The sequence below is a fragment of the Cervus elaphus genome, chromosome 2 (assembly GCF_910594005.1).
Source record: "Cervus elaphus chromosome 2, mCerEla1.1, whole genome shotgun sequence".
NCBI lineage: Eukaryota > Metazoa > Chordata > Mammalia > Artiodactyla > Cervidae > Cervus > Cervus elaphus.
This window is the reverse complement of record NC_057816.1, coordinates 6,290,903-6,312,458: the sequence shown is the minus strand read 5'-3', so window position 1 is coordinate 6,312,458 and position 21,556 is coordinate 6,290,903. Positions and strand designations below refer to the sequence as shown.

At 47.3% G+C, this 21,556-nt stretch overlaps 1 protein-coding gene and 1 non-coding gene across 5 annotated transcripts; both read left to right on the top strand.

Moving 5' to 3' along the window:
• Nucleotides 1-1,277: 1,277 nt before the first annotated feature.
• Nucleotides 1,278-1,381, top strand: LOC122677677. Its single transcript, XR_006335888.1, has one exon. It is a non-coding gene; the product is annotated as a U6 spliceosomal RNA (small nuclear RNA).
• Nucleotides 1,382-4,649: 3,268 nt separating this feature from the next.
• Nucleotides 4,650-20,991, top strand: RBM14 (RNA binding motif protein 14). 4 transcript variants are annotated; one of them, XM_043925858.1, is made up of 3 exons: nt 4,650-5,093; nt 11,143-12,607; nt 13,381-14,241. In XM_043925858.1, the coding sequence occupies exons 1-3, from the start codon at nt 4,757-4,759 to the stop codon at nt 13,586-13,588; spliced, it is 2,010 nt and encodes a 669-aa protein (XP_043781793.1). In that variant the 5' UTR covers nt 4,650-4,756; the 3' UTR covers nt 13,589-14,241. The 4 variants fall into 4 exon arrangements, with proteins under 4 accessions (XP_043781793.1, XP_043781820.1, XP_043781812.1 ...); XM_043925877.1 differs by having other exon boundaries at nt 4,652-5,093; nt 11,143-11,253; XM_043925869.1 differs by lacking the exon at nt 4,650-5,093 and adding an exon at nt 5,193-5,588.
• Nucleotides 20,992-21,556: the final 565 nt, after the last annotated feature.

Genomic DNA, 21,556 nt, shown 5'->3' with positions numbered 1-21,556 from the left:
CACAGGCTCCGTAGTTGCAGTCCCCAGCTTCTAGAGCACAGGCTCAGTAGCTGTGGTTTATGGGCTTAGTTGCTCCTTGCTGTGTGGGATCTTCCCAGACTAGGATCAAATCCATGTCTCCCGCATTGTCAGGAGGATTCTTTAGCGCTGAGCCACCGGGAAGCCCTTGCCACATCACATTCTGTTGTTTTAACCAACCCAGGTTTTGGCGATTTGTTACAGCATCCACAGGAAACTAATATGGTTATTATTCAATTGCATTAAAGTAACACACTTAAAGCCTAGTTTCCTTAAGCCTTTAACTTTACAAAGTTTATTGATCTGTTTATAAATCTAGCAAAAATAAAAGTTATTATCTTCACCTTTTCTTTGATAAATGCTGGCAGACTACATTGGACTCTAAACAATCATACCCATTTGCAACTTAAATTCCATCAAACTTTAAAAAAATTGCATTTGTATATTTAATTTTCTTAAATACCAAAGACTCCTGACCTAAATGTAAACTTCAAAACAAGCTTCCTGATAAGTCTTATACAGTGAAATTATTCTATAACTGTTTACAGACTTCAAAAAATTATACATCTTAGCTAAAAATTGCAACCCTAAAAAAAAAATTGCAACCCTAAAGTCAAGTTTCAAAAGTTTTTCTAGTTTTAAAATTTCATTTATTTTTAAATTTTGGCTGCACTGGGTCTTCCTTCCCAAGCCATGTGAAGGCTCTCTTTAGTTGTAGCCTTGGGGCTTAATAGTTTCGGCTTGGGCATGCCACTTCTTAGCTCCCTAACCAGGGATTGAACCTGCATTCCCTGCATCGGAAGGTGAAGTCTTAATCACTGGACCACCAGGGAAGTGCCACCATGATACCTTTTATTTATTTATTATTTTTAATTTATTTTTAAAATTTATTTATTTTAATTGGAGGCTAATTACTGTACAATATTGTGGTGTTTTTTGCCATACATTCACATGAATCAGCCATGGGTGTACATGTGTTCCCCATCCTGAACCCCCCTTCCACCTCCCTACCTATCCCATCCCTCAGGGTCATCCCAGTGCACCAGCCCTGAGCACCCTGTCTCATGCACATGACACCTTTTAAATGGCTATGTGCCCTGGGTGTCTAGAGGCCTGCCGATACCCTGCTCTGAGAATACTGCCAGCAGTTTGGATTTGTGGAGATATCAGAGTGGTATCAAAGTGATGCCCCTCTTTTCCTCCTTATAATGTACTTTTTAAATTATAAAAGAATTAGGAAAAAAAAAAAAAGAATTAGAGTGCTCACTTCGGCAGCACATATACTGGAGTTGGAGCGATACAGAGGTTAGCATGGCCCCTGCGAAAGGATGACACGCAAATTCGTGAAGCGTTCCATATTTTAAAAAGAAAAAAAAAAAGAATTAGATGCTCATTGCTGAAAGTCTAATGATACAGAAAAGTAAAAAATCATTAAGCCCCATCTCACTCCCTTGAGGTAATCCATGTTATTTTTCTATGCTGAAAAACATGTGTATCATATCAAGGTTTTTTTTTTAACCTATATCTTAGAAATAGATAGTGTTATGTAAACACATTTTTTCCCTCTTAAATTATGGTCCTCCTTCCACATCATCCTTCCTCATCAATAAATTCTGACCTTTTTTTTTTTTTGAGTCTTAACCACTGGACTGACAGGGAAGTCCCTTGACCTATTTTATTTATTTAAATAATTTATTTGTCTGCATCAGGTCTTAGTTGTGGCATGCAGGACTTTGTTGCATCATGTGGGATCTTTCATGCAACATATGGACTCTCTAATTGTGGTGAGCAGGTTCAGTAGTTGCAACTCACAGGGTTAGTTGCTCTGAGGCATGTGGATCTTAGTTCCCACCAAAGGGTGCATGCAATCCCCTGCATTGCATGGAGACTTCTTAACTACTGGACCAGCAGGGAAGTACCCCCTGACATACTTTCAATACCAACATGATATTCCATCCAATAGTCCCTTATTTGTGGACATTCAGGTTGCTTTTACTACTTGCTACTACAAACAATGCTACAATAAATAAATTTATATCAATATCCTTATTGGTGAGTTTTCTGCAGGCTGGATTTCCAAAGCAGGATTACCATGTTAAAGGCTCACTACATTTAGTTTTGATATTGCCAGAATACTTACCAGGAAGGATATAGAGATCACACTACATATGTAATTCATACATACAATCTGTGAGTGTAATTTCCTCACACCTATAAGACCAACAGATATAAATTTTTTTTTCAAATATGAGGCATGAAAATGTTCTCATTTTCTCACAAAATTGCATTTCTCTGACTAGCAATGAAGTTTCTTGTTTATTTATTATTTGTACTTCTTTTCCTATAAAATTACCAGTTAGCATCCTTGGCCTATTTATCTTGTCTTTTCCCCCCTATCAATTTGTAGGAGTTCTTCGTACAGTACAGATATTCGCTCAGTCGTGTCTGACTCTTTGCGACCCCATGGACTATACAGTTCACGGAATTCTCCAGGCCAGAATATTGGAGTGGGTAACCTTTCCCTTCTCCAGTGGATCTTCCCAACCAAGGGATTGAATCCAGGTCTCTCGAATGGCAGGCATATTCTTTACCAACTGAGCTATCAGGGAAGCCCCACAGATATTAACTCTTTAGATTCACAAATTTGTATCAATATCTTCAGCCCAGACTTCTTCCTGAACTCCAGACATATCTAATTGTCCACTGGTACCTCCATTTGATGACTTGCAGGCATCTCAAACTTATCATGTCCAGGGAACTCCTTGGTAGTCCAGTGGTTAGGACTCTGTGCTTTCACTGCTGTGGGCCTGGGTTCCATCTATCCCTGGTTGGGGAGCTAAGATCCTGCAAGTGGCAATGAACCGCCAAAAACAAACAAGTAAACAAAACAAGTCCCCAAATTTTTATGTCCAAAAATAAATTTCTGGCCATCTACAATGTTCCCCATGTCAATAAATGGCAACTTTATGCTTCCCTTTTCCTGGTGTCATCTTTGACTTCTTTCTCTCACAATTCACATCCTATCACATATTGTATTGGCTCTACAGTCAAAGTATATCCAAATCTAAGCACTTCTGCTGAATTTTACTACAGCCACCCTAATCCACCCTCATATCTCGCCTGGATTTTTTTTTTTTTTTGACAGCGCCCTGCAGTAGACCAAAGATCAAATCCCCACCCCCTGCAGTGGAAGTGCCGAGTCCTAATCACTGGACTGCCAGGGGGAGGTCCCTTTCTCCTGGATTTTTGCTGCAGTGACAACTGTTCTGAGAAAATGACTATTTTCTATTTTTGCCCATTTCAATAGCTGCCAGAATGATACTTACAAAACTACTAAAGCTAAGTCCTATCAGGCGAGCCCCTCTTCTCTCTATAGACTTTCAGCCTAAGAGTGAAAGCCAAAATTATTTAAATAGCCCACCAGGTGCTACACCTCCTCTCTGTCGTGGTGTTCTATTATTCACTTTGTTCCACCCTCCAGCCATACTAGCTAGCTCTTGTGATTCTTTGGACAGACACACTCCTGCCCCAGGACTTTCTGACACGTTCTTACATGCTGGAATGATTCCCCCATAGCATGGCTCCCTCAGTTACTTCAAGTCTTTATCACTACCTAACAGGCTATTATGTTTTACTTATTATCTGTCTCTCTCCACGGCAATACAAAGCTCCAAGGTCGGGATTTTTGTCCCTTTTTGTTCACTGCTTTATTCCAACAGGGTGGGCGCTGAATAAAATTTGTAGAATGAACTTGCAAGCAAACATTTTCCTGAACTTGTCACATGTTCTTATATTTTTAACATCTTCTGCCATGCAAAATCTTTTTCTCTTTTTTAAAGGCTCAACTTTCATCCCCTCAAGGACAGTTCTTTTTTTTTTTTTTCCTCAAGGACAGTTCTTTTGACTCAATTTCAGATTTTATTAAACTTTTTGTTGTGGAAAATTTCAAACATCTATCAAGATTGATATATCTTATTCCTTGTTTTTAAACTCCATAAAGGCAGAGGTGGGGTCTGAGTGGCTTTTCAGTGTCTCCAGCATCTGTCTGGACCTCAGCAACCTCAAGGAATGTGTTTCCAAAGAAATTAATGGCACGAGGGTTTCTATGGGGCAGATGCCGCTCAGGGCCCCCTCGGACTGTCCAGCACAAGCGGCAGTCCTGGGAGCCAGTCCCGGGAGTCTTCTGCTGAAGGAAGGCGTTTGTCCTGGTTTCTCCCGCCAGGCCAGGACTTCCCGTGGACACTTTCGCTGCTACCCCTAGCTAGGCGCGGGTTTGGCCTAGGCGGCCAGAATGGGAGAGGCTCTGACTTACGACTGAACAAAGTTTTTCCTTGGGGCATGCCGATCCCGCCCCACCCAGCCCAGAGGCCGCCTCGCTCACTAGGCCTCTCAGCTGCCCCAGCGCTCCCTGCGCGCGTAACCCCTTCCCCAGCCCTTCTTCCCCTCCCCCAGGCTGTGGCGGTTGGTCGCGCGCCGTCGTCCCTCTCCCACCCCCTCCGCTAACGAGCGGGCTCCAGGCCCTCTGGGATTGGCTGCGTCTGAGTGCATTTTCTCTCAGCCTCTCTGATTGGCTACATGACGCGCGGGATCCGGGCTCCGATTGGCTAGGTCAGGGCGCCTGCGCGGCGGGGTTCTCGGTCGCCAGCCATTCCTAGGGAGGACTGCCGGCGGGTAGGACGTCTCGCCTGTCGCTGGAGGAGAGGTCCCGGCTCTCCGGGAAGGCGGCTGCGGCGGCAAAATGAAGATATTTGTGGGAAACGTCGATGGGGCGGATACGACGCCGGAGGAGCTGGCAGCTCTCTTCGCGCCCTACGGCACGGTCATGAGCTGCGCCGTCATGAAACAGTTCGCCTTCGTGCACATGCGCGAGAACGCGGGCGCGGTGCGCGCCATCGAGGCCCTGCATGGCCACGAGCTGCGGCCGGGGCGCGCGCTCGTGGTGGAGATGTCGCGCCCACGGCCTCTTAACACTTGGAAGATATTCGTGGGCAATGTATCGGCAGCGTGCACGAGCCAGGAATTGCGCAGCCTCTTCGAGCGCCGCGGACGCGTCATAGAGTGTGACGTGGTGAAAGGTAACGTGCAGGCGGGGGCGCGCTCGGGGCACTCTGCTTGTTAACCACGCCCCTTTCCCGGGGGCCGGTCACAGCGCAGTTGGTGAGGGCGGGGGTAGGGGGAAGTCCGCGGGAGTGAGGCCGGAGGTGTTGGGGGCGCGTTGGGTAGAGCCACCGTCCTCCCGTGCGGTCCAGGCACCATTAACCAAATGGGAGGGAGCGGCTCAGGGTGGGTGCGGCGGCCACTGTGAGCCGAGCTACGGGGCCGGGGACGCGCCTGAGAGACTTGGGAGTATACCGGGGGCGCGCCTTCCACTGGTCTCCTGGGCCTGGCACCGAGCGGAAATTGGGAAGTGACGGGCACAAGCCGGATCATGGAGCGGGGAAGATTTTGCCACTTCCCCACTTCCTCTCCAGACGTCTGTCAGAGCGAGGGAAAAGGTGGGGGCTGACCCCTCCGCACCCCACCAAAAGCCACCCTCGTGTTCCCTCCCGGTGAATGCTCCCGAGCGGAAGGTAACGGGGCCCTTGTAAGTTTCTTGGGCTGGGATCTTTTAGTACTGTGTGGCGTGGGTCTACTCTTGGGCATAGTTAACTCCTGGGTATGGGGCGGGAGGCGGGGGCTTCCGAACTACTTTGGTCTTTCTGTATTGTTAGGTGGGTTAGGCCTGGCAACTCTGCGCTTTCCAACTCCCTCAAACTTGTTTCCCACCCCCCACCCCCACCCCCTTTGGGATCAATTTTACATCTGTAAACTGGAAGCCCCGACCTTTCACCTGTGGAAGAAGGCTTGTTTTATGAAAAGGCCTCTTCTGAGCAGCTAACTTGCCAAGCCGGTGCCCCCAGAACAATGTCCTTCTTTTCTAAACTTGGTGATTTTGCAAGGGGGCACACTCTGTGGCTGAGGGGGACATGGGGACTTAGTCGTCTTTGATTAGTCTTCATGATCAGGGTAGGTCCTGAGAAGAATGTATCATAATAATTTAGGCCTGACTTCCTTTTTTGGACCCAGGTGACTTCTTTTCATAGTCTGGGTTTTAACCCCTTAGGCTCTTTTTCTGTTTTGTTGGCAAGATCTGGAATGCAGCCCTTGTGTGTGTCCAGTCTGTGTTCCACTTGGAAACAGATCAGTTAACTTTGCCTTGGTGTATCTTCAAAGATGCAACCTGGGAGTAAGTATCTGGTTCCTGGCTGCTGGTTTTGGATTCATACCTGCTCATAGCCTGTGTGAGAAGTTGTGAGGATAGTAAATAAATTTGGGAGCAGGTGCTTTATTCATTTCCTCCAAGATACATCATTTGCAGTCCTCGAAAGGCGCATCTTTTGGGTCATTCCTTATCCTTTCTGTAACTGGGGGAAGTGTAAAGGTTGGTAGTCACCACTAGGAGTAATTCCTTCTTCTGCATTAATACTGCATACTATTTTCCTCAACTTGGGCTGTGCAAGTTCATGACTATCCAAAATCAGGCTTTCCTACTGGGTGCTCTGATGAGGCAGGCTGTATGGTGCATGGATTTTTGCTTTTATTTAGAGTGAAAGAATGGGAAAGGCCTCAGATTGGGCTCCTGGCCAGAAAATGGATAGGGGTATATGAGAGTTCTATGTTTGACCTACTACATTTTTTTGTGTAGTTTTTTAAGCAGGCTGTCTACTAATTGAGAGTCTTGAAACTTGCATCTGAGGGGACTGTCTGTGGAACTCATTGGTCAAGGAGCCTCCTTTGGGGTGGTAGAGAAAGCTGAAAATTTGCTTGAATTGCTTGGGACTGACACCAAGTGACAGGGGATGTGGGGGTGGAGTGGGGTGAACTTTGTAACTGGGTCTGGTTTTTAGAAATTATGTTTCCTTGTGAAAGTTTTGTGCATTTTGTCCCTTTGTAAACATTTGATTTGCCAAAGTGCTTTGACTTCTCAGGGAGTGGCGGTTAGCTGTTATTTGTAGTTATGCTGGTATGTAAGCTCCTGATAATACTTTGATACAAAGGACTCTGGGAAAGGTTTGAGGATTGTATTCCCCCCCCCCCCCCAAATGCCTTTCTATTTGGAGTGAAGGAAAATGAGGTTTTTAAGTTAGGAATGTAGTAGAGACTGGCTTTGGCTCTATAAATAGCTTACTTATTTCTTGGTCTGGGAAAGGACACTTGATTGAGGTGTCTTAACGTTGATTGTCAGGTCTTTGAAAAGCACAGAAGCTTGGCATTGCACAGGACAGCCAGTTCTGTTTTATTTCACAGGGGAAAAGCTTAGTTGCTTGGTTCCAGCAGCTTAGATATGATTTGATTTGGAGAGTGAAAATCTCCATAGCAACAGCAGATTGTAACCACTCTCCACAGTTAAATTCTATTGGGTGTTAAAGGATGAAGTATCAAGAGTTGCTGACAGCTTTAGGAACGAGTCAAATTTCAGAAGTCTGAAAGGCAGAAGAGGAAACTGTTTCTTATGTTGTGGGTGGCCATTCTTTACTTCTATGTATAGCTCTGTAGTTTCACATTAGAAGTTTTACTCTTCTGAGAATAGGAAAACTCATGTTTCCAGATTCTCTTAAATTGGATAGTGGAGGAATTGTGATGCCGGATCATTAGGCGATCTCTGTACATCATTGCCTGGTAGTCCCTTTAAATGAGATGAATACCTTCAGAGGTCGGTTTCCTTGAACTAACTCAGTTCAGGCCGCTGAGTCCCTGGAGTTTGCTAGTTCTTTGGGTTTTTTTTTTTTTTTTTTTTTTTTAATCATCCTAAGAGTAGTTGGGTTCCTGTGTCTTTGATAGGGCTAGGCCTGGGTTTAGCTGCTCAGGGTTGGCTAGCCCTCATGTGTTTGAGTCAGCTGGACAACCTGTTCACACTTCCTTCCAGTATCAGGCTTAGAGACTTCGTGATATAAATTGGTTATAATTGTATCTCATGGCTTTCTTTTTGTCAGTTACATAGTTCATCTGTGTGGTCAGTTGAATTGTTACCTATGAAATTTCAGTTTCAAGTTTCAGAAATTGGTCTCTAAATAAAACCTAGCTAAGTAGGGAATAGACAATGTGATGTCCTATTGCTCTTGTAAACCCATTGAAACATTTTTGTTGGGGTTTTTTTTCCCTAGCTTAATATAGTCCTAGGAATTTGTGGATAGGTTAACCAGGAACATAGTATGATTCCTTTGTAATGCCTGAAGGCCTTTTTTTTTTTTTTTTTTTGGTAATTCCCTTTAATCTGCCTACAAACTTGCTTTCTCCTTACCATTGCATTCTCCTGGTGATAGGCTCAACTCAGTCTTTCCTTTTGAAGAGATCTGGGACCACCAGCATTGGTTTTTAGCTCACTGTACCCAGAGTGGGGAGAAGGCAGTAGCACCCCACTCCAGTACTCTTGCCTGGAAAATCCCATGGATGGAGGAGCCTGGTAGGCTGCAGCCCATAGGGTTGCGGAGAGTTGGACATGGCTAAACGACTTCACTTTCACTTTTCACTTTCCACTTTTATGCACTGGAGAAGGAAATGGCAACCCACTCCAGTGTTCTTGCCTGGAGAATCCCAGGGACGGGGTCGCACAGAGTTGGACACGACTGGAGTGACAGCAGTAGCAGTAGTACCCAGAGTGGAGGTGAGAGATCAGAGGACAGTTTTAGTGCCCTGTGGCGAGGTCTAAAGGAACACTTTTACTTTTCACAATTGGTAGATGAAGAATCAGGTTCGGGCCCTGAGAGAGTGAAGACAGTTGTGATAGTTCATTTTGTTTATCATCTCTGGCAAGTTCCAAAATTGCGTTTACAAATAGCATTGTGTCTCTTGTGTTTTATTAGAAATGAAGGATCATATCCTGTAAGGAAATAAGTCTATGGTTTTTCCTAGGCTTGAATAATTATCATGATTTTTATCATAGAGCTATTTATACTTTTAGCTGTTGTTGTTCAATCACTAAGTTGTGTCTGACTCTTTGTGACCCCTGTGGGTTGTACCCCCAGGCTCTTCTGTCTGTGGGATTTTCCAGGCAAGAAAACTGGAGTGGGTTGCCATTTCCTTCTCCATATTTATACTTTATAAGGCATTTTTATCATCTCATTTGAATCATTTGGGCTTGCCTGGTGGCTCAGATGGTAAAGAATCCACCTGTAATGCAAGAGACCTGGGTTCAATCCCTGGGTCAGGAAGATCCCCTGGAGAAGGAAATGGCAACCCACTCCAGTATTCTTGCCTGGAGAAGGAAATGGCAACCCACTCCAGTATTCTTGCCTGTAGAATTCCATGAACAGAGAGGATCCTGGCAGGCTGCAGTCCATGGGGTCGCAAAGAGTTGGACATGACTGAGTGCCTAAGCACATATGTTGAATCTTGTAACTCTGAGGTGGATAGGACAGATTGTCGGGAGAAATAAATTTTAAGTTCTGTAAGAACGTAATAGCAAGTAAGTGATCTGAATCTTCAACTGAGGCTAAATTTTAGCAGCTAGTTCCAAGAATCCATTTGCCATACCACACTTCTGACTTCTACCTGTTGATTATATCTTTATTCTCACTTGTGTAAGAGTCACTTCAGTCACATTGCATTACATCCAGGAAAATGACTTGCTTTATAGGAGTAGCTAGAGAGCCAGTCCCAGTGTGAAAATTTCTGAAAATTAAGACACTTGTTTAGAGGACATTTAACAGAATTTTTTTTTATCAAGAATGGAACCTTAGTAATTTCATGTAGGTAATTTTTCATTTCCTAAAGTGATGTGAGAAAGATGGGGTTCTGATACTTGAACTTTAAAAGTAGCCTCAGGTCCAGGTGGTGGTAAGTACATGACCCGTGTTACCACGGGCATGATCTCATTGTTATCAGATTCTGCTTGCACTATTGTGATTTGTGAGATTGGATTTGGACAAGAATTTCTTCCTGTTCCTTTCTCGAAGGTTTCCTGTTCTGTGTAGTAGATGAGTAGGACTTTGAGATCAACATCCTGTCTTAGAGTCTGTCCTCCCACAGCTCATTCGGATCCTGATTGAGGGCCTGAGGGATAACCTCTTAGCAGAGCCTGCTAGCTGCAGGAATTGCAGCTTCTTGCCATGAAGCTGAGAAACTAAATAAATCTTTTCTCCGAACAGAAGCCCAAGGGGTAAGGGATGTCTCTTGATGAGTATCAGTGGAGAAGGTAATGTGGCCTAGGAGTGGGGGATAGCTTGGGCCTGAACTGAGTAGGGCCTGGCTTGGGCTAGGCAGCTCAGTTTCCATTCCCACATTTCATTGGCTTACAGGGGGTCCATTGTCTCCCCTTCTCAGCTTAAGTGTCTAGTCTTAATACACAATCCTGCCTTGCACACTGACTTCTTAGGGGTATACTGGTGTCATGAAGAGGCGTGGAGAGCTGAGATTCTGTTTCTGTCTGTCACAAGTGGATTTGGGGCAAGCCATGTAAATTCTCGAGTGTGTTTGCCCACCTGTAAATGGGGATAATGATCCTTTGCTCTGCCTGCCTCCTGGGATTGTTGTGAGGCCCAGATGGGATCTTGTGCATGGAAATGCTTTGAGAATTGGGAGGTACTGAGGGAAAAGGGAGATCGTATTGGAGGACTGTCATAGATTGTATATTGCTGTGTAGCTGTTGTGCCTTAACTGAACCCTGGGCTGAGACATGGGTCACGTCCAGACATAAATGGTCATTTCCAGTGTTTTGAGAGTTAAGCCTCAGAGGTGAACAGAAGTGTTTGGTGATCTTAGGTTAGAGAATACTGAATAATTGAGTGATCCAGGAATGCTTTCTGCATTTTTGTCTGCGGATTTGTACTTTATAGGAGATGTGAAGATTTTTATCCTCTGTTGCAGTTTATCTTTGCTCTTTCTTCTCTGAGCAGGCAGTTGGGTGAGGTGGCAGGGGAAATGGGGAGAACAGGAAGAAAGACATAGCCAAAGCTGACTATTTGGGACAGTTAGAAGCTTTGTTATATGGGAATCACATTTTATGACCTACTCCTGGAGAGAAGGGTTTGGAGGCCTGGAGGTAGCTGGCAACAGCTGGGTGCTGTTGGTGTGTCCAGTTTGGGACCCATCAGGTAGCATGCCCTGCCCCCCTAATTGCTAACCCTCTGTCTGCTGCTTTATCAGACTACGCGTTTGTTCACATGGAGAAGGAAGCAGATGCCAAAGCCGCCATCGCGCAGCTCAACGGCAAAGAAGTGAAGGGCAAGCGCATCAACGTGGAACTCTCAACCAAGGGTCAGAAGAAGGGGCCTGGCCTGGCTATCCAGTCTGGGGACAAGACCAAGAAACCAGGGGCTGGGGATACGGCATTCCCTGGAACTGGTGGCTTCTCTGCCACCTTCGACTACCAGCAGGCTTTTGGCAACAGCACTGGTGGCTTTGATGGGCAAGCCCGTCAGCCCACACCACCCTTCTTTGGTCGCGACCGCAGCCCCCTGCGCCGTTCACCTCCCCGAGCCTCGTATGTGGCTCCTCTGACGGCCCAGCCAGCCACCTACCGCGCCCAGCCCTCAGTGTCACTGGGCGCTGCCTACAGGGCCCAGCCTTCTGCCTCTTTGGGTGTCGGCTATCGGACTCAGCCCATGACAGCCCAGGCAGCCTCTTACCGCGCTCAGCCCTCTGTTTCCCTTGGGGCCCCATACAGGGGCCAGCTGGCTAGCCCTAGCTCCCAGTCGGCCGCAGCTTCCTCGCTTGGCCCATACGGTGGAGCCCAGCCCTCGGCCTCGGCCCTCTCCTCTTATGGGGGTCAGCCAGCTGCGGCTTCTTCGCTCAACTCCTATGGGGCTCAGGGCTCCTCCCTTGCCTCCTATGGTAACCAACCATCCTCTTACGGGGCGCAGGCTGCTTCTTCCTACGGGGTTCGTGCAGCTGCCTCCTCCTACAACACCCAGGGAGCAGCTAACTCCCTAGGCTCCTATGGGGCCCAGGCAGCCTCCTATGGGGCCCAGTCTGCAGCTTCATCACTAGCTTATGGGGCCCAGGCAGCCTCTTACAATGCCCAGCCTTCAGCCTCTTATAATGCCCAGTCTGCCCCATATGCTGCACAGCAGGCTGCTTCCTATTCTTCCCAACCTGCTGCCTATGTGGCACAACCAGCTACAGCTGCTGCTTACGCGAGCCAGCCAGCTGCCTATGCCGCACAAGCCACCACCCCGATGGCTGGGTCCTATGGGGCCCAGCCAGTTGTTCAGACCCAGCTGAATAGTTACGGGGCCCAAGCATCGATGGGCCTGTCAGGCTCCTATGGGGCTCAGTCAGCTGCTGCGGCCACCGGCTCCTATGGCGCTGCAGCTGCCTACGGGGCCCAGCCCTCTGCCACCCTGGCAGCTCCTTACCGCACTCAGTCGTCAGCCTCATTGGCTGCTTCCTATGCTGCACAGCAGCATCCTCAGGCTGCCGCCTCCTACCGTGGCCAGCCGGGCAGTGCCTACGATGGGACAGGTCAGCCGTCTGCAGCCTACCTGTCCATGTCCCAGGGGGCCGTTGCCAACGCCAACAGCACCCCGCCGCCCTATGAGCGTACCCGCCTCTCCCCACCCCGGGCCAGCTACGACGATCCGTACAAAAAGGCTGTCGCCATGTCGAAAAGGTACTGTATGCCCCCCCGCCTCTGCCCCCAGCTGGGGCTCAGGGCAAGGGGCTGAGGTTGGCATGGGAGGGAAACTGGAGCCATCGGTCCCTCCCTTGGCCTTCTCTACTCCTGTGGGATGTCCAGAGGCCGAAGTGGGTGATGTCTGTGAACTTCCTGGTCACCAGGGTTCAGGTGGAGCTTCGTGCTCAGCCTGGGGTGGTACCAGCTAGTCAGGCTGGGAGAAGTGTCACCTGTCTAGGCTAGCCCAAGTGCTATTGGAGCTATGGCCTGCAAGATTGTGGCCCATAGCCTCTCCCACTGTCTCAAGGATCCTTAAGCCTGTTACGTGGTTGTCCTGGCCTTTGGTGGGGGTGGGTTTGAAAGAGTAGTCCCTTTGGCACTCACTGGCTGAAGGCAGGGTGTATGTGGTGCGTCCACTCTTTGGGAAATTGGGGACCTTGCTTTCGTCCGCCGTTCTGTTGGTAAACAACCAAGGTCTTTTCTCTGCAGGGCCCAGGGGTGGGGATAATTTGTCTGTGGTTTGGGAATGTAGGCCAGCGTCCACCTTGGCCAGTTCAGAAGGGAGGGCTTCAGTGTTGGGCTTGGTTTCCCACAGTTGGACCAGGCTTGATTTCTTGCCCTGGATAAGGTGATGAGCCTTCTGAAAAATCTTGTTTGTTGGAGACCAGTCTGATTACGCCCTCCCTGCCCCCATTGGCATTTCCCCAGTGCCCACCTGGAGCCCTCCCCTCGATTGTCTCATTCACCAACTGTCTTCTTCTCTCGACTAGGTATGGTTCCGACCGGCGTTTAGCCGAGCTCTCTGATTACCGCCGTTTATCAGAGTCGCAGCTTTCGTTCCGCCGCTCGCCGACAAAGTCCTCGCTGGATTACCGTCGCCTGCCCGATGCCCATTCCGATTACGCACGCTATTCGGGCTCCTATAATGATTACCTGCGGGCAGCTCAGATGCACTCTGGCTACCAGCGCCGCATGTAGGGCTGTCCTGGGATGGGGCACCACGGGGAGGGAATGAGAGGAGAGATGGGGTGGGTGCAGACCCAGGTTAAAACCGCTGGCCCACACCTCTCCCGTTGGCGGTTTTTCATCCCCCCTACCATGTGGGCCTTTTGAGTGTTCGGCAGTAACCTACTTTATTCCTTCGCCTCAGCAGCAAATCTTGCTACTGGCTCTAGATCTGCGGTTCCCCTCTCCCCTGCCCCATCTCCCTAGGATGGGAATCTCTTTTATGTTTTGATTTTTTTCCTGGCTCCCTTTTATTTTTGTGCGCGATATTTAAGGTCGTCTGGATGGGGAAGCAACCTGCAGCTGAGGTCGGCGGCGCCTTTTTCTTTTTAGATGTGAGGGAGGCCAGGAAAGGGTCAGCTTAACCATTTCCTCTGCGCCACGCTGTGCCAGGTGTCCAGGGGGCCCTGACTGTGTCCCTCTACAGACTGTGTTGAGACTGAGTTCCTGTTGGGACAGGCGGTTGGTACATGTCCAGTCCCTACTGACCCCTGACGTTCTAGCTGATGCTGTGCGGCACAGAGCACTTCCCCATCTCCCCAAGTAGGTGGTGTTAGAAAACCTTAATTTTTTTTCCCTTTTGTATGGACTACAAATAAAACTTGGGGCGATTTGCAGTTTGGAAACCTGGTTGTCATTGTCTTGATTGCACTCAGTTTCAGAGAAGCCAGTTTGACATCCAGGAATACATGACAGCCAAAGGGAAGGTGACCAGAGGACCCAGGGCAGATGAGGAAAGGGGTCTGAATGTGGGAATTAGAATGATTCCCCTGCTGCCAGAGGGATTTAACGCCTCGTTTCTCTGCTAGTCTGCCATCTTAAGGACTGGAGAATCTGGACAAAGTTGCTTCGACTTGGGTTAATCACACCAAAATGCAGCAAATTTATTGCCCGTTTTCCTCGCCCATGCTTGGCTGTTTTCCTTGACTTGTCTCCAGTTCAGAAACAACCTAGGCTCCAGCAGGGTGGTTCTGGGGTTTGACTTCTCAAGTGAGAAGTGGGGAATGGGCTGCTTTGGTGCTTAGAAGACTAGTAGGGCCTTCAGGCAGTGGGCTCCAGTGAGTACTGGGGCTGGGACCTGGAAAGGGGTCAGTTGGGTTTGGGGGGGTCACGTTAACTGTGTGGCAGTGTCTCTGTGGTTGGGACATTTGGAAGCCAGTATGGGGGGGTTCTGGCCATAGACCTGGTATTTTGCCTGTTGAACATCATCCTGGAGCGTCCTGCCTGCGTCCTGCCAACCCCTGCCATCATAGTCATCGGCGACTGCAAATTCCTTCTCTCCATCTGTTAGGGTTTCCAGATGTTTTCTGGCTGGGTTTATATTTGAAGGTGTTACGGTAGACCATGGGAAGGGGGCAAGGTGCAAGCATAACTAAGTAGGTGCTGGGATAGGGTAAGGAATTGATTCTATACTTTTATTCTGGGACTAGGGGTTCAGAGGACCTGGGCACAAAATAAGATGATTCTAGCCATGACAGGATGGAAGCTTGGGCTTTCTGATGGGTGAATGGAAGACTGGCTGGGTAGGGTGGTAACAGGAAACCTAACATGCCTTTGGGAAGGGGGCTTTAGAGATTTGATTTGGGAGTCTTTTTGGGCAAGGTGATTTTGGGGAGGTGTGTGTCAAGTGGAGTTCAGGTTGGTTCTCTTCTGCCTCCACTGGTTTCTTGTGAACTTGATGTACACAATAGTTTGCCCCAGGTGTTCGCTTCCCTCTGCCCAGTAGGCAGAAAGCACATGCTTTGTGTTAAGCATGAACTACTTGTGGACACAAACTGGAATAATCTCAGGGGTGCTGAGGCCATGGCTCTCTTCCTTTTCTTTCTGCTCATTGCTTTGCTGCTCCTTTCCATTTCTTTTAAGGACTGGGAGGAGGGGGAATCTAATAGGCTTCTTGTCACTTTTCTGCAGTGAGTGGGGTTATCACAGGGCCAACCTAACAAACTTAGCTCTGGTTATTTCCCTGGAAAATCAAGGGTTGTTTAATTGTAGTGCTGTGATTGTGGCCTGTGTATTTGAAATTACTTCTTTGTCAGCATGACTTTCTGTCATCTTTCTCTCCAGTGAGCGTTCAGCCACTGTCCCAGTCCCACAGTTCGTGTGAAAAATAGCCTAATGTGCTCTCAGGGCCAGTGTTGATATTTCTTTATTACAGCTTAAGTTCTTCAGAGCGACCTGGCCGAGATGATCACTCAACTTGTCATCTCTAGGTACTGATACCCTTGCTGCCTCTGCTGGCAGGCTTCTGGTTTAAGCTTTGAGAAGCTCTAAAGCCAAATCACTTGTCATTTTCCTCTTCCTCGAAGATTGTTTTAAAATTCTTTTCCCCTTTTTTATTTAAATTATGCTACCTGTGTTAATCCTATAGCCCGCTTCTCCTACTTTGCTTTTTGTGGATTTCTGATTTCCAGGGTCCTATAACTTGAAGACGGTTGGGTTGAGTGAATGGGAGGATAGACATTTAATGTGTTTTGGGAAAAGGGGGTGGGAATATGGGCTCACAATATCCTTCAGGTCTTTGCACTTCTGATCTGTCAGCTCTAACTTGACCTTCATTGGAGAAGTTTTAAATGATTTATTCCTGGAACAAGACTAAAGTTTTCTCACCTCATCAGTCTGTTCTCTGAGGTTTGGACCTTGTTTCAGATTGTCTGGGGTCGGCCTGGAGCTGCTACCCTTGTACTGGAGGTAACGGAACTCACTGAGTGGTCAGCCTCTATAGGTACGCTGCCTTTCTAGTCATTGTCCCTTAGTTAAGCTCTGCCAGAGTCTGTGCACAGACTGTTGGTTCCAGTCATTTTGTCCTATTAAGCCAAGTAAGTTGAAAATAAATTTCCTAGATTTATGGACAAGTATGTAATATATTTAATAGGAGGTTTGGGTAATAAAGATGGATAGGATAGGTGGAAAATTCTTACCTTAATTCTTTATATAGATGCCTTTAAAAGATCATTAAGGGTAGAATCTAGTTTTCCAGGAAAAAAGTTCTTAAAATGATTTCAAGTCTGTAAATCATTAGAAATAGTGTGTCTGTAGTGCTGGAAATAGTTTTCAGGCAGCTGAGGTGAAATACAGTGATCACCCTTGGGCTGATCTTGGGGAATGGGTAGCCCAGGGGAGGCAGGACCTACCTCGATGAACTAGTTACATACAGTTAGTAAGCAATGCCAGGGACTTCCCTGGCAGTCCAGTGGTTTACACTGCGCTTCTGCTGCAGAGGGGTGGGGGAACTAAGATCCCATATGTCTTAATGAGGCAGAAGAAAAACTAATGCCAGGGGGGTCATAGGTAAAGGAGGAGAGAGGATGGTGCAGTCCCACTAGAGAACTGGTGAGCTAGAATTTGTTTGCTTTGAAACTGACTTGGCACAGAGAGAATTACTGAGGGTGCTGGCTCTAAAGTCAGACTTCCTGGGACTTCACTGGTGGTCCAGGAGTTAAGAGTCTGTCTTGAAATGCAGGGGACGTGGGTTTGATTGATAGTTGGGAAAGTAAAATCCCACATGCTGTGGGACAACTAAGCCCGCATGCCCCAACTAGAGAGCCCGTGCAACTCAACACAGCCAAATAAATATTTTTAAAAAATCAGACTTCCTGAGTTTGGATCTTAGTTCTGCCACGTATCGATGTGGTCTTGGACATGTCAGGAATTCTGCCTCAGTATTTTCATCTATAAAATGGGGATAATAGCTCACATCTACTGAACATGACTTTATTGCAACTAAAATGTAATTAGGTACTTATAAAACTTTGATTAATTGGGAAATTGAGGGTGTAGGTTAAGTAACTTCACAAGGCTGAAAAGTAGTGGATCAAGGAATTGAATCAGCCATTTTGAGCCATCCAGGATTTTGCTTATAATACTACTGTTGGAAGGAGCAAATACATGTATCAGGTATAGGGCTTCATATATAGTCACTGCTAGCCATCTCAGAAACAAGGAGTTAGAACATTTTGGGGAGATTGGGATGGCCTACTGGAAGCACACAGCTGAGGAAAGGACTTTGGATATGGGTGTGAGTGCACCATGTATGAGTAACAGTGAAGGAAGGAAATTTCTGTAGTAAGTGGTACCTAAGTGTGATGTAGGCCACTGGACCATACCAGTTTTGGTCACCTCTGATTTCAGACAACACTGTTGTATCCTGGGGAACAGATTCTTCTAGGTATGGAGGAGAAAGGTATGGGATAGGGGAGAGGTTCCCAACCTCCAGGATCTAATGTCTGATGATCTGAAGTGGAGCTGATGTAATAAGAGGAAAAAAGTGCACAGTGAGTGTACTGCACTTGAATCATCCTGAATCCAAATCCACCCCCAAGCCGTGGTCTGTGGAAAAACTGTCTTCCATGAAACTGGTCCCTGGTGCCATAAAGGTTGGGAACCATGAAGATAGAGGACCTCCCCAGACATTAATGGGAGGCTTAGAGGGCATCACCGACTGAATGGACATGAGTTTGAGTAAACTCTGGGAGTTGGTGATGGAACCGGGAGGCCTGGCGTGCTGCACTTCATGGGGTTGCAAGGAGTCGGACACGACCGAGCAACTGAACTGAAACAAGAGGGTGTAGCTGGCAATGGTGTTGGAGGTCTAGTGGCTCCCTCTGAACACCCCCAGAGAATAAGTTTCCCCCTGGCTTTTGAGCATCTGTCTGTTTTTAGTACTAAGTGTCCATGTTTTCAAGCTGATATTGACTAAAAATCCAAAGTTACTTCTTTCCTCTTGGTTATCAAGAATTTAATTCATGCGTTCATTTATCCGTTTGTTAACAAATACTTGAGTGCTTGCCATGTACCAGGTGCAGTTTTAACACAGGATAAATATATTAGGAAGGAGAAATATCTGCATACCCATTCTCTTAAAATGCCTAGTGCAAAAGGGCACACATGTTTCTAAAACTCATTTTTCTTTGATGAGATTTAGGCTCAGATGGTAAAAAATCTGCCTGCAAAGCAGGAGACCTGGGTTTAATCCCTGGGTCGGGAAGATCCCCTGGAGAAGGGAATGACAGCCTTCTTCAGTAATCTTGCCTGGAAAATCCCATGGATAGAGGAGCATGGCCAGCTACCATGGGGTTGCAAAAGAGTCGGACATGGTTAGCAACTAAACAATAGTAGGCAATAAGAAAAGGTCCTTGCCCTTGTAGAACAAGTATTTGCTGGGGGCAGGGGGTAGGAGGAAGTGAGAAAATGAATGAACAAATAGGATTTCAAGTGGTGGTAAGTATTTGGAAAAATACCGCGGAGTTCATGGGGCAGAATTCCAAGGTGTATGTAGGGTTGGAGTGGGGTGATGTCTGGATGGGGTGACCAGCTTAGGACCTGGAGAGAGAGAACATTTCATTCAGCCTGAATGAGCTTGGGACACAGGCTAGTGTGCAGGAGCCTAGTTGGGGTGGGGTGTGGGGTATGTATATAGAGATTTTGGGAACAACCGGATTAGGTAGTGTGAATTGAAGCTTTTCCAGTTGCCATGGGTTTTAATTTAAAACCCATGATTTAATGGATTTGATTAAATGATGTAATGTGGTTTGCTCAGTTGGGGCAAAATCAAATACAGCTCAATCAAGAGGGCTTTCAAAAGGAAAATCAGATTAGATTAGGGAGTGGGTGTGGTTGGTGGTCTGCAAACTGGCCTGAACTGTGATCCTGAGAAGATTTATATTCCCAGTTTTTCACCTTTGGACTTGGAGAGATTCCTAGTAGAGTAAGCTGACCTCATATGCTTTGGTATTTTGGAAGAAGGTTTATCTCCAAGGCCACTCAGGACAAAAATTTTGGAAGATCAAACAAAGGAGCTTAAAGGATTTCTAGACCAAATGTGTTTCCCTACCCAAATGGAGTTGTGACTGTCTCCAACTTGCAGCAGACTAACATGCAGTTGGTTTTTTTCATCATTGATCCTTTGCCCTTTACTCACAGCTGGAGTGTCAGCATCAGGATGCACAATGAAAATGGACCAAGATTAGTGATCACATCTGTAAATACAACATTTCCACATTTTTTAGATTATCTTACCACCCTAGAATAAGCCTGGTGTGCTGCAGCCTATGGAGTCGCAAAGAGTAGGACATGACAGAACTGAACCCTAGAATAAATTCTTGACCACCGTTTGATTTCTGAGTCGTCAGGTTTTAAAAATGTTTCTACTTTGACTTCACTTTTCTCGCTATGATCCCCACCCCTTTTGGCAGAGGGTGGGGGTGGGGGTGGGGGTGTGCTGCTTTGAACCATGCTGTGTTCTAGTTGTATCATTTCCACTCCTGAGGATCCCTTTCCTCAAACCACTGCTTTTATCATGTTTTAAGTTCTTCCATTCTCCCCTTTAAACTCCCTCTTCAAGAACTGCCTTGCAAAAGGGTCATATTCATAATATGGGATTAATGTGAAGAAACCAAAGGATGATTTTTTAAAAAGCCAAATGGACGCCCTGGAGGACGCTGTTTTGAATTGTATTTTGCTTATTTGGCTGGTTGTGATTTGTTAGGTTCTTTATTCCCTCTAAGGTCGGTTCTAGTTTAAACCTAACATCTCTGACTGATGGCCCCCAATAAAATAAAACAAAAAACTTCGCTGCTCTAGTTTTTTTCTCAGGGCAGGGTGGGGGTGTTTTCTCAACCTCCACAGAGAAACCTTTTCCTCATCTTGAATCCCAGGAGGCTGGTTTCTTGAGGGAACTTGTAATGCACCCCTCAACCGAGTCGACTTCGGGGACCTTTATAGCCTAATTGAAGCTGAGCTCATTAACCGTTTTGAGAGTCCTTTCACCACCTATGAAAGCAGTTTCAATTGGAGGGTAGCTCTGGGACTCCCAGGGCGCCACTGAGGACTCGGCCGAAGGAGGAGGTTGGTTTCTTCAGATGGGACGCTTCGCTGTTTTTCTTACCTGGCTTCTGGGTCTGCGTAAGCTTCCGTCCGCAGCATCCGAGCTGCGAAGGGGTGGCGTTTGGGAATTTAGAGGGAGAAATTCGGAGTAGAAGGCAAAGTGGAACGCACGTGGATTGGAGAGAAGTGGAAACTTAACGAAAGTTGGCGCCATGACGCTAAACACCGACCGCACACCAGAGTCCTAACTCGCTCCGCCTAATGGCGGGCGGAACCCCGCCTGCGAAGCTTACGTTGGTAGGTCCGCCCTCATGCCGACCTCCTACCCAATCAATGATCTCGGTTTCTCGAGGGTGTTGCTCATTGGCTTTCGCATAAACGCTCCGAGGTTACTGACGTTTCCACCTCTTCCCGGCCTCAGGTAATTGGCATTCGTGGTAACCAATCAGGAAGAGCATCTACAGGAACGCCTGCCTTTTATTTTGTTGAACGGCCAATCCGGTGGTAGGTTCACCTCCCCCTCTCTACCCAGAGTCACTACTGCGGCCGTCGCCATTTTAGCGTTTTGTCAGAAGCGTCCGCGCCGCGAGGAAGAGCATCTGCTGCTTTTCGTGCGGGTGAGAGACTCCGAGCTTTTTCACGGTTTCTTTTGTCCTGTTAAATCTCATTCCTTGGGCTTCAAGAGTATCCTTGTGGGGTAGTGGCCTCCACACCCGTCACTAAGAGCCGACCTCTGTGCTCGGCGTTGCGCGGTAATCCTGAAGCAGCCCTTCCCCCACAATCTTCCCTGAGAATATCATACTTTCTCCCTACTCTGCCCTCTGCCCGACTAGGCTCGGCCTACTGCCTCGAGGTTTCCATCGAGTAACCGCGCTTCCGTTAGATTTAGGCATTAGCCGCTTTTTAAGGATTTCTCAGGCCCCGAGACTTGGTTGTCAGGCCGATGAGGTTCAAGCCCCCTTTTCCAACCATGCATTTCTTCAATTCTCCAGGAATTCGTAGGACGGTACCCCGAAAGAGGCGTTCCCAGCTCTAACACTTATGTACTCTTGGAACGCCTGGCTCTCCGGCCTAAGTCTCCGGTTCATTGCTTCTAAAGGAAACCCTAAAACGTAGTTA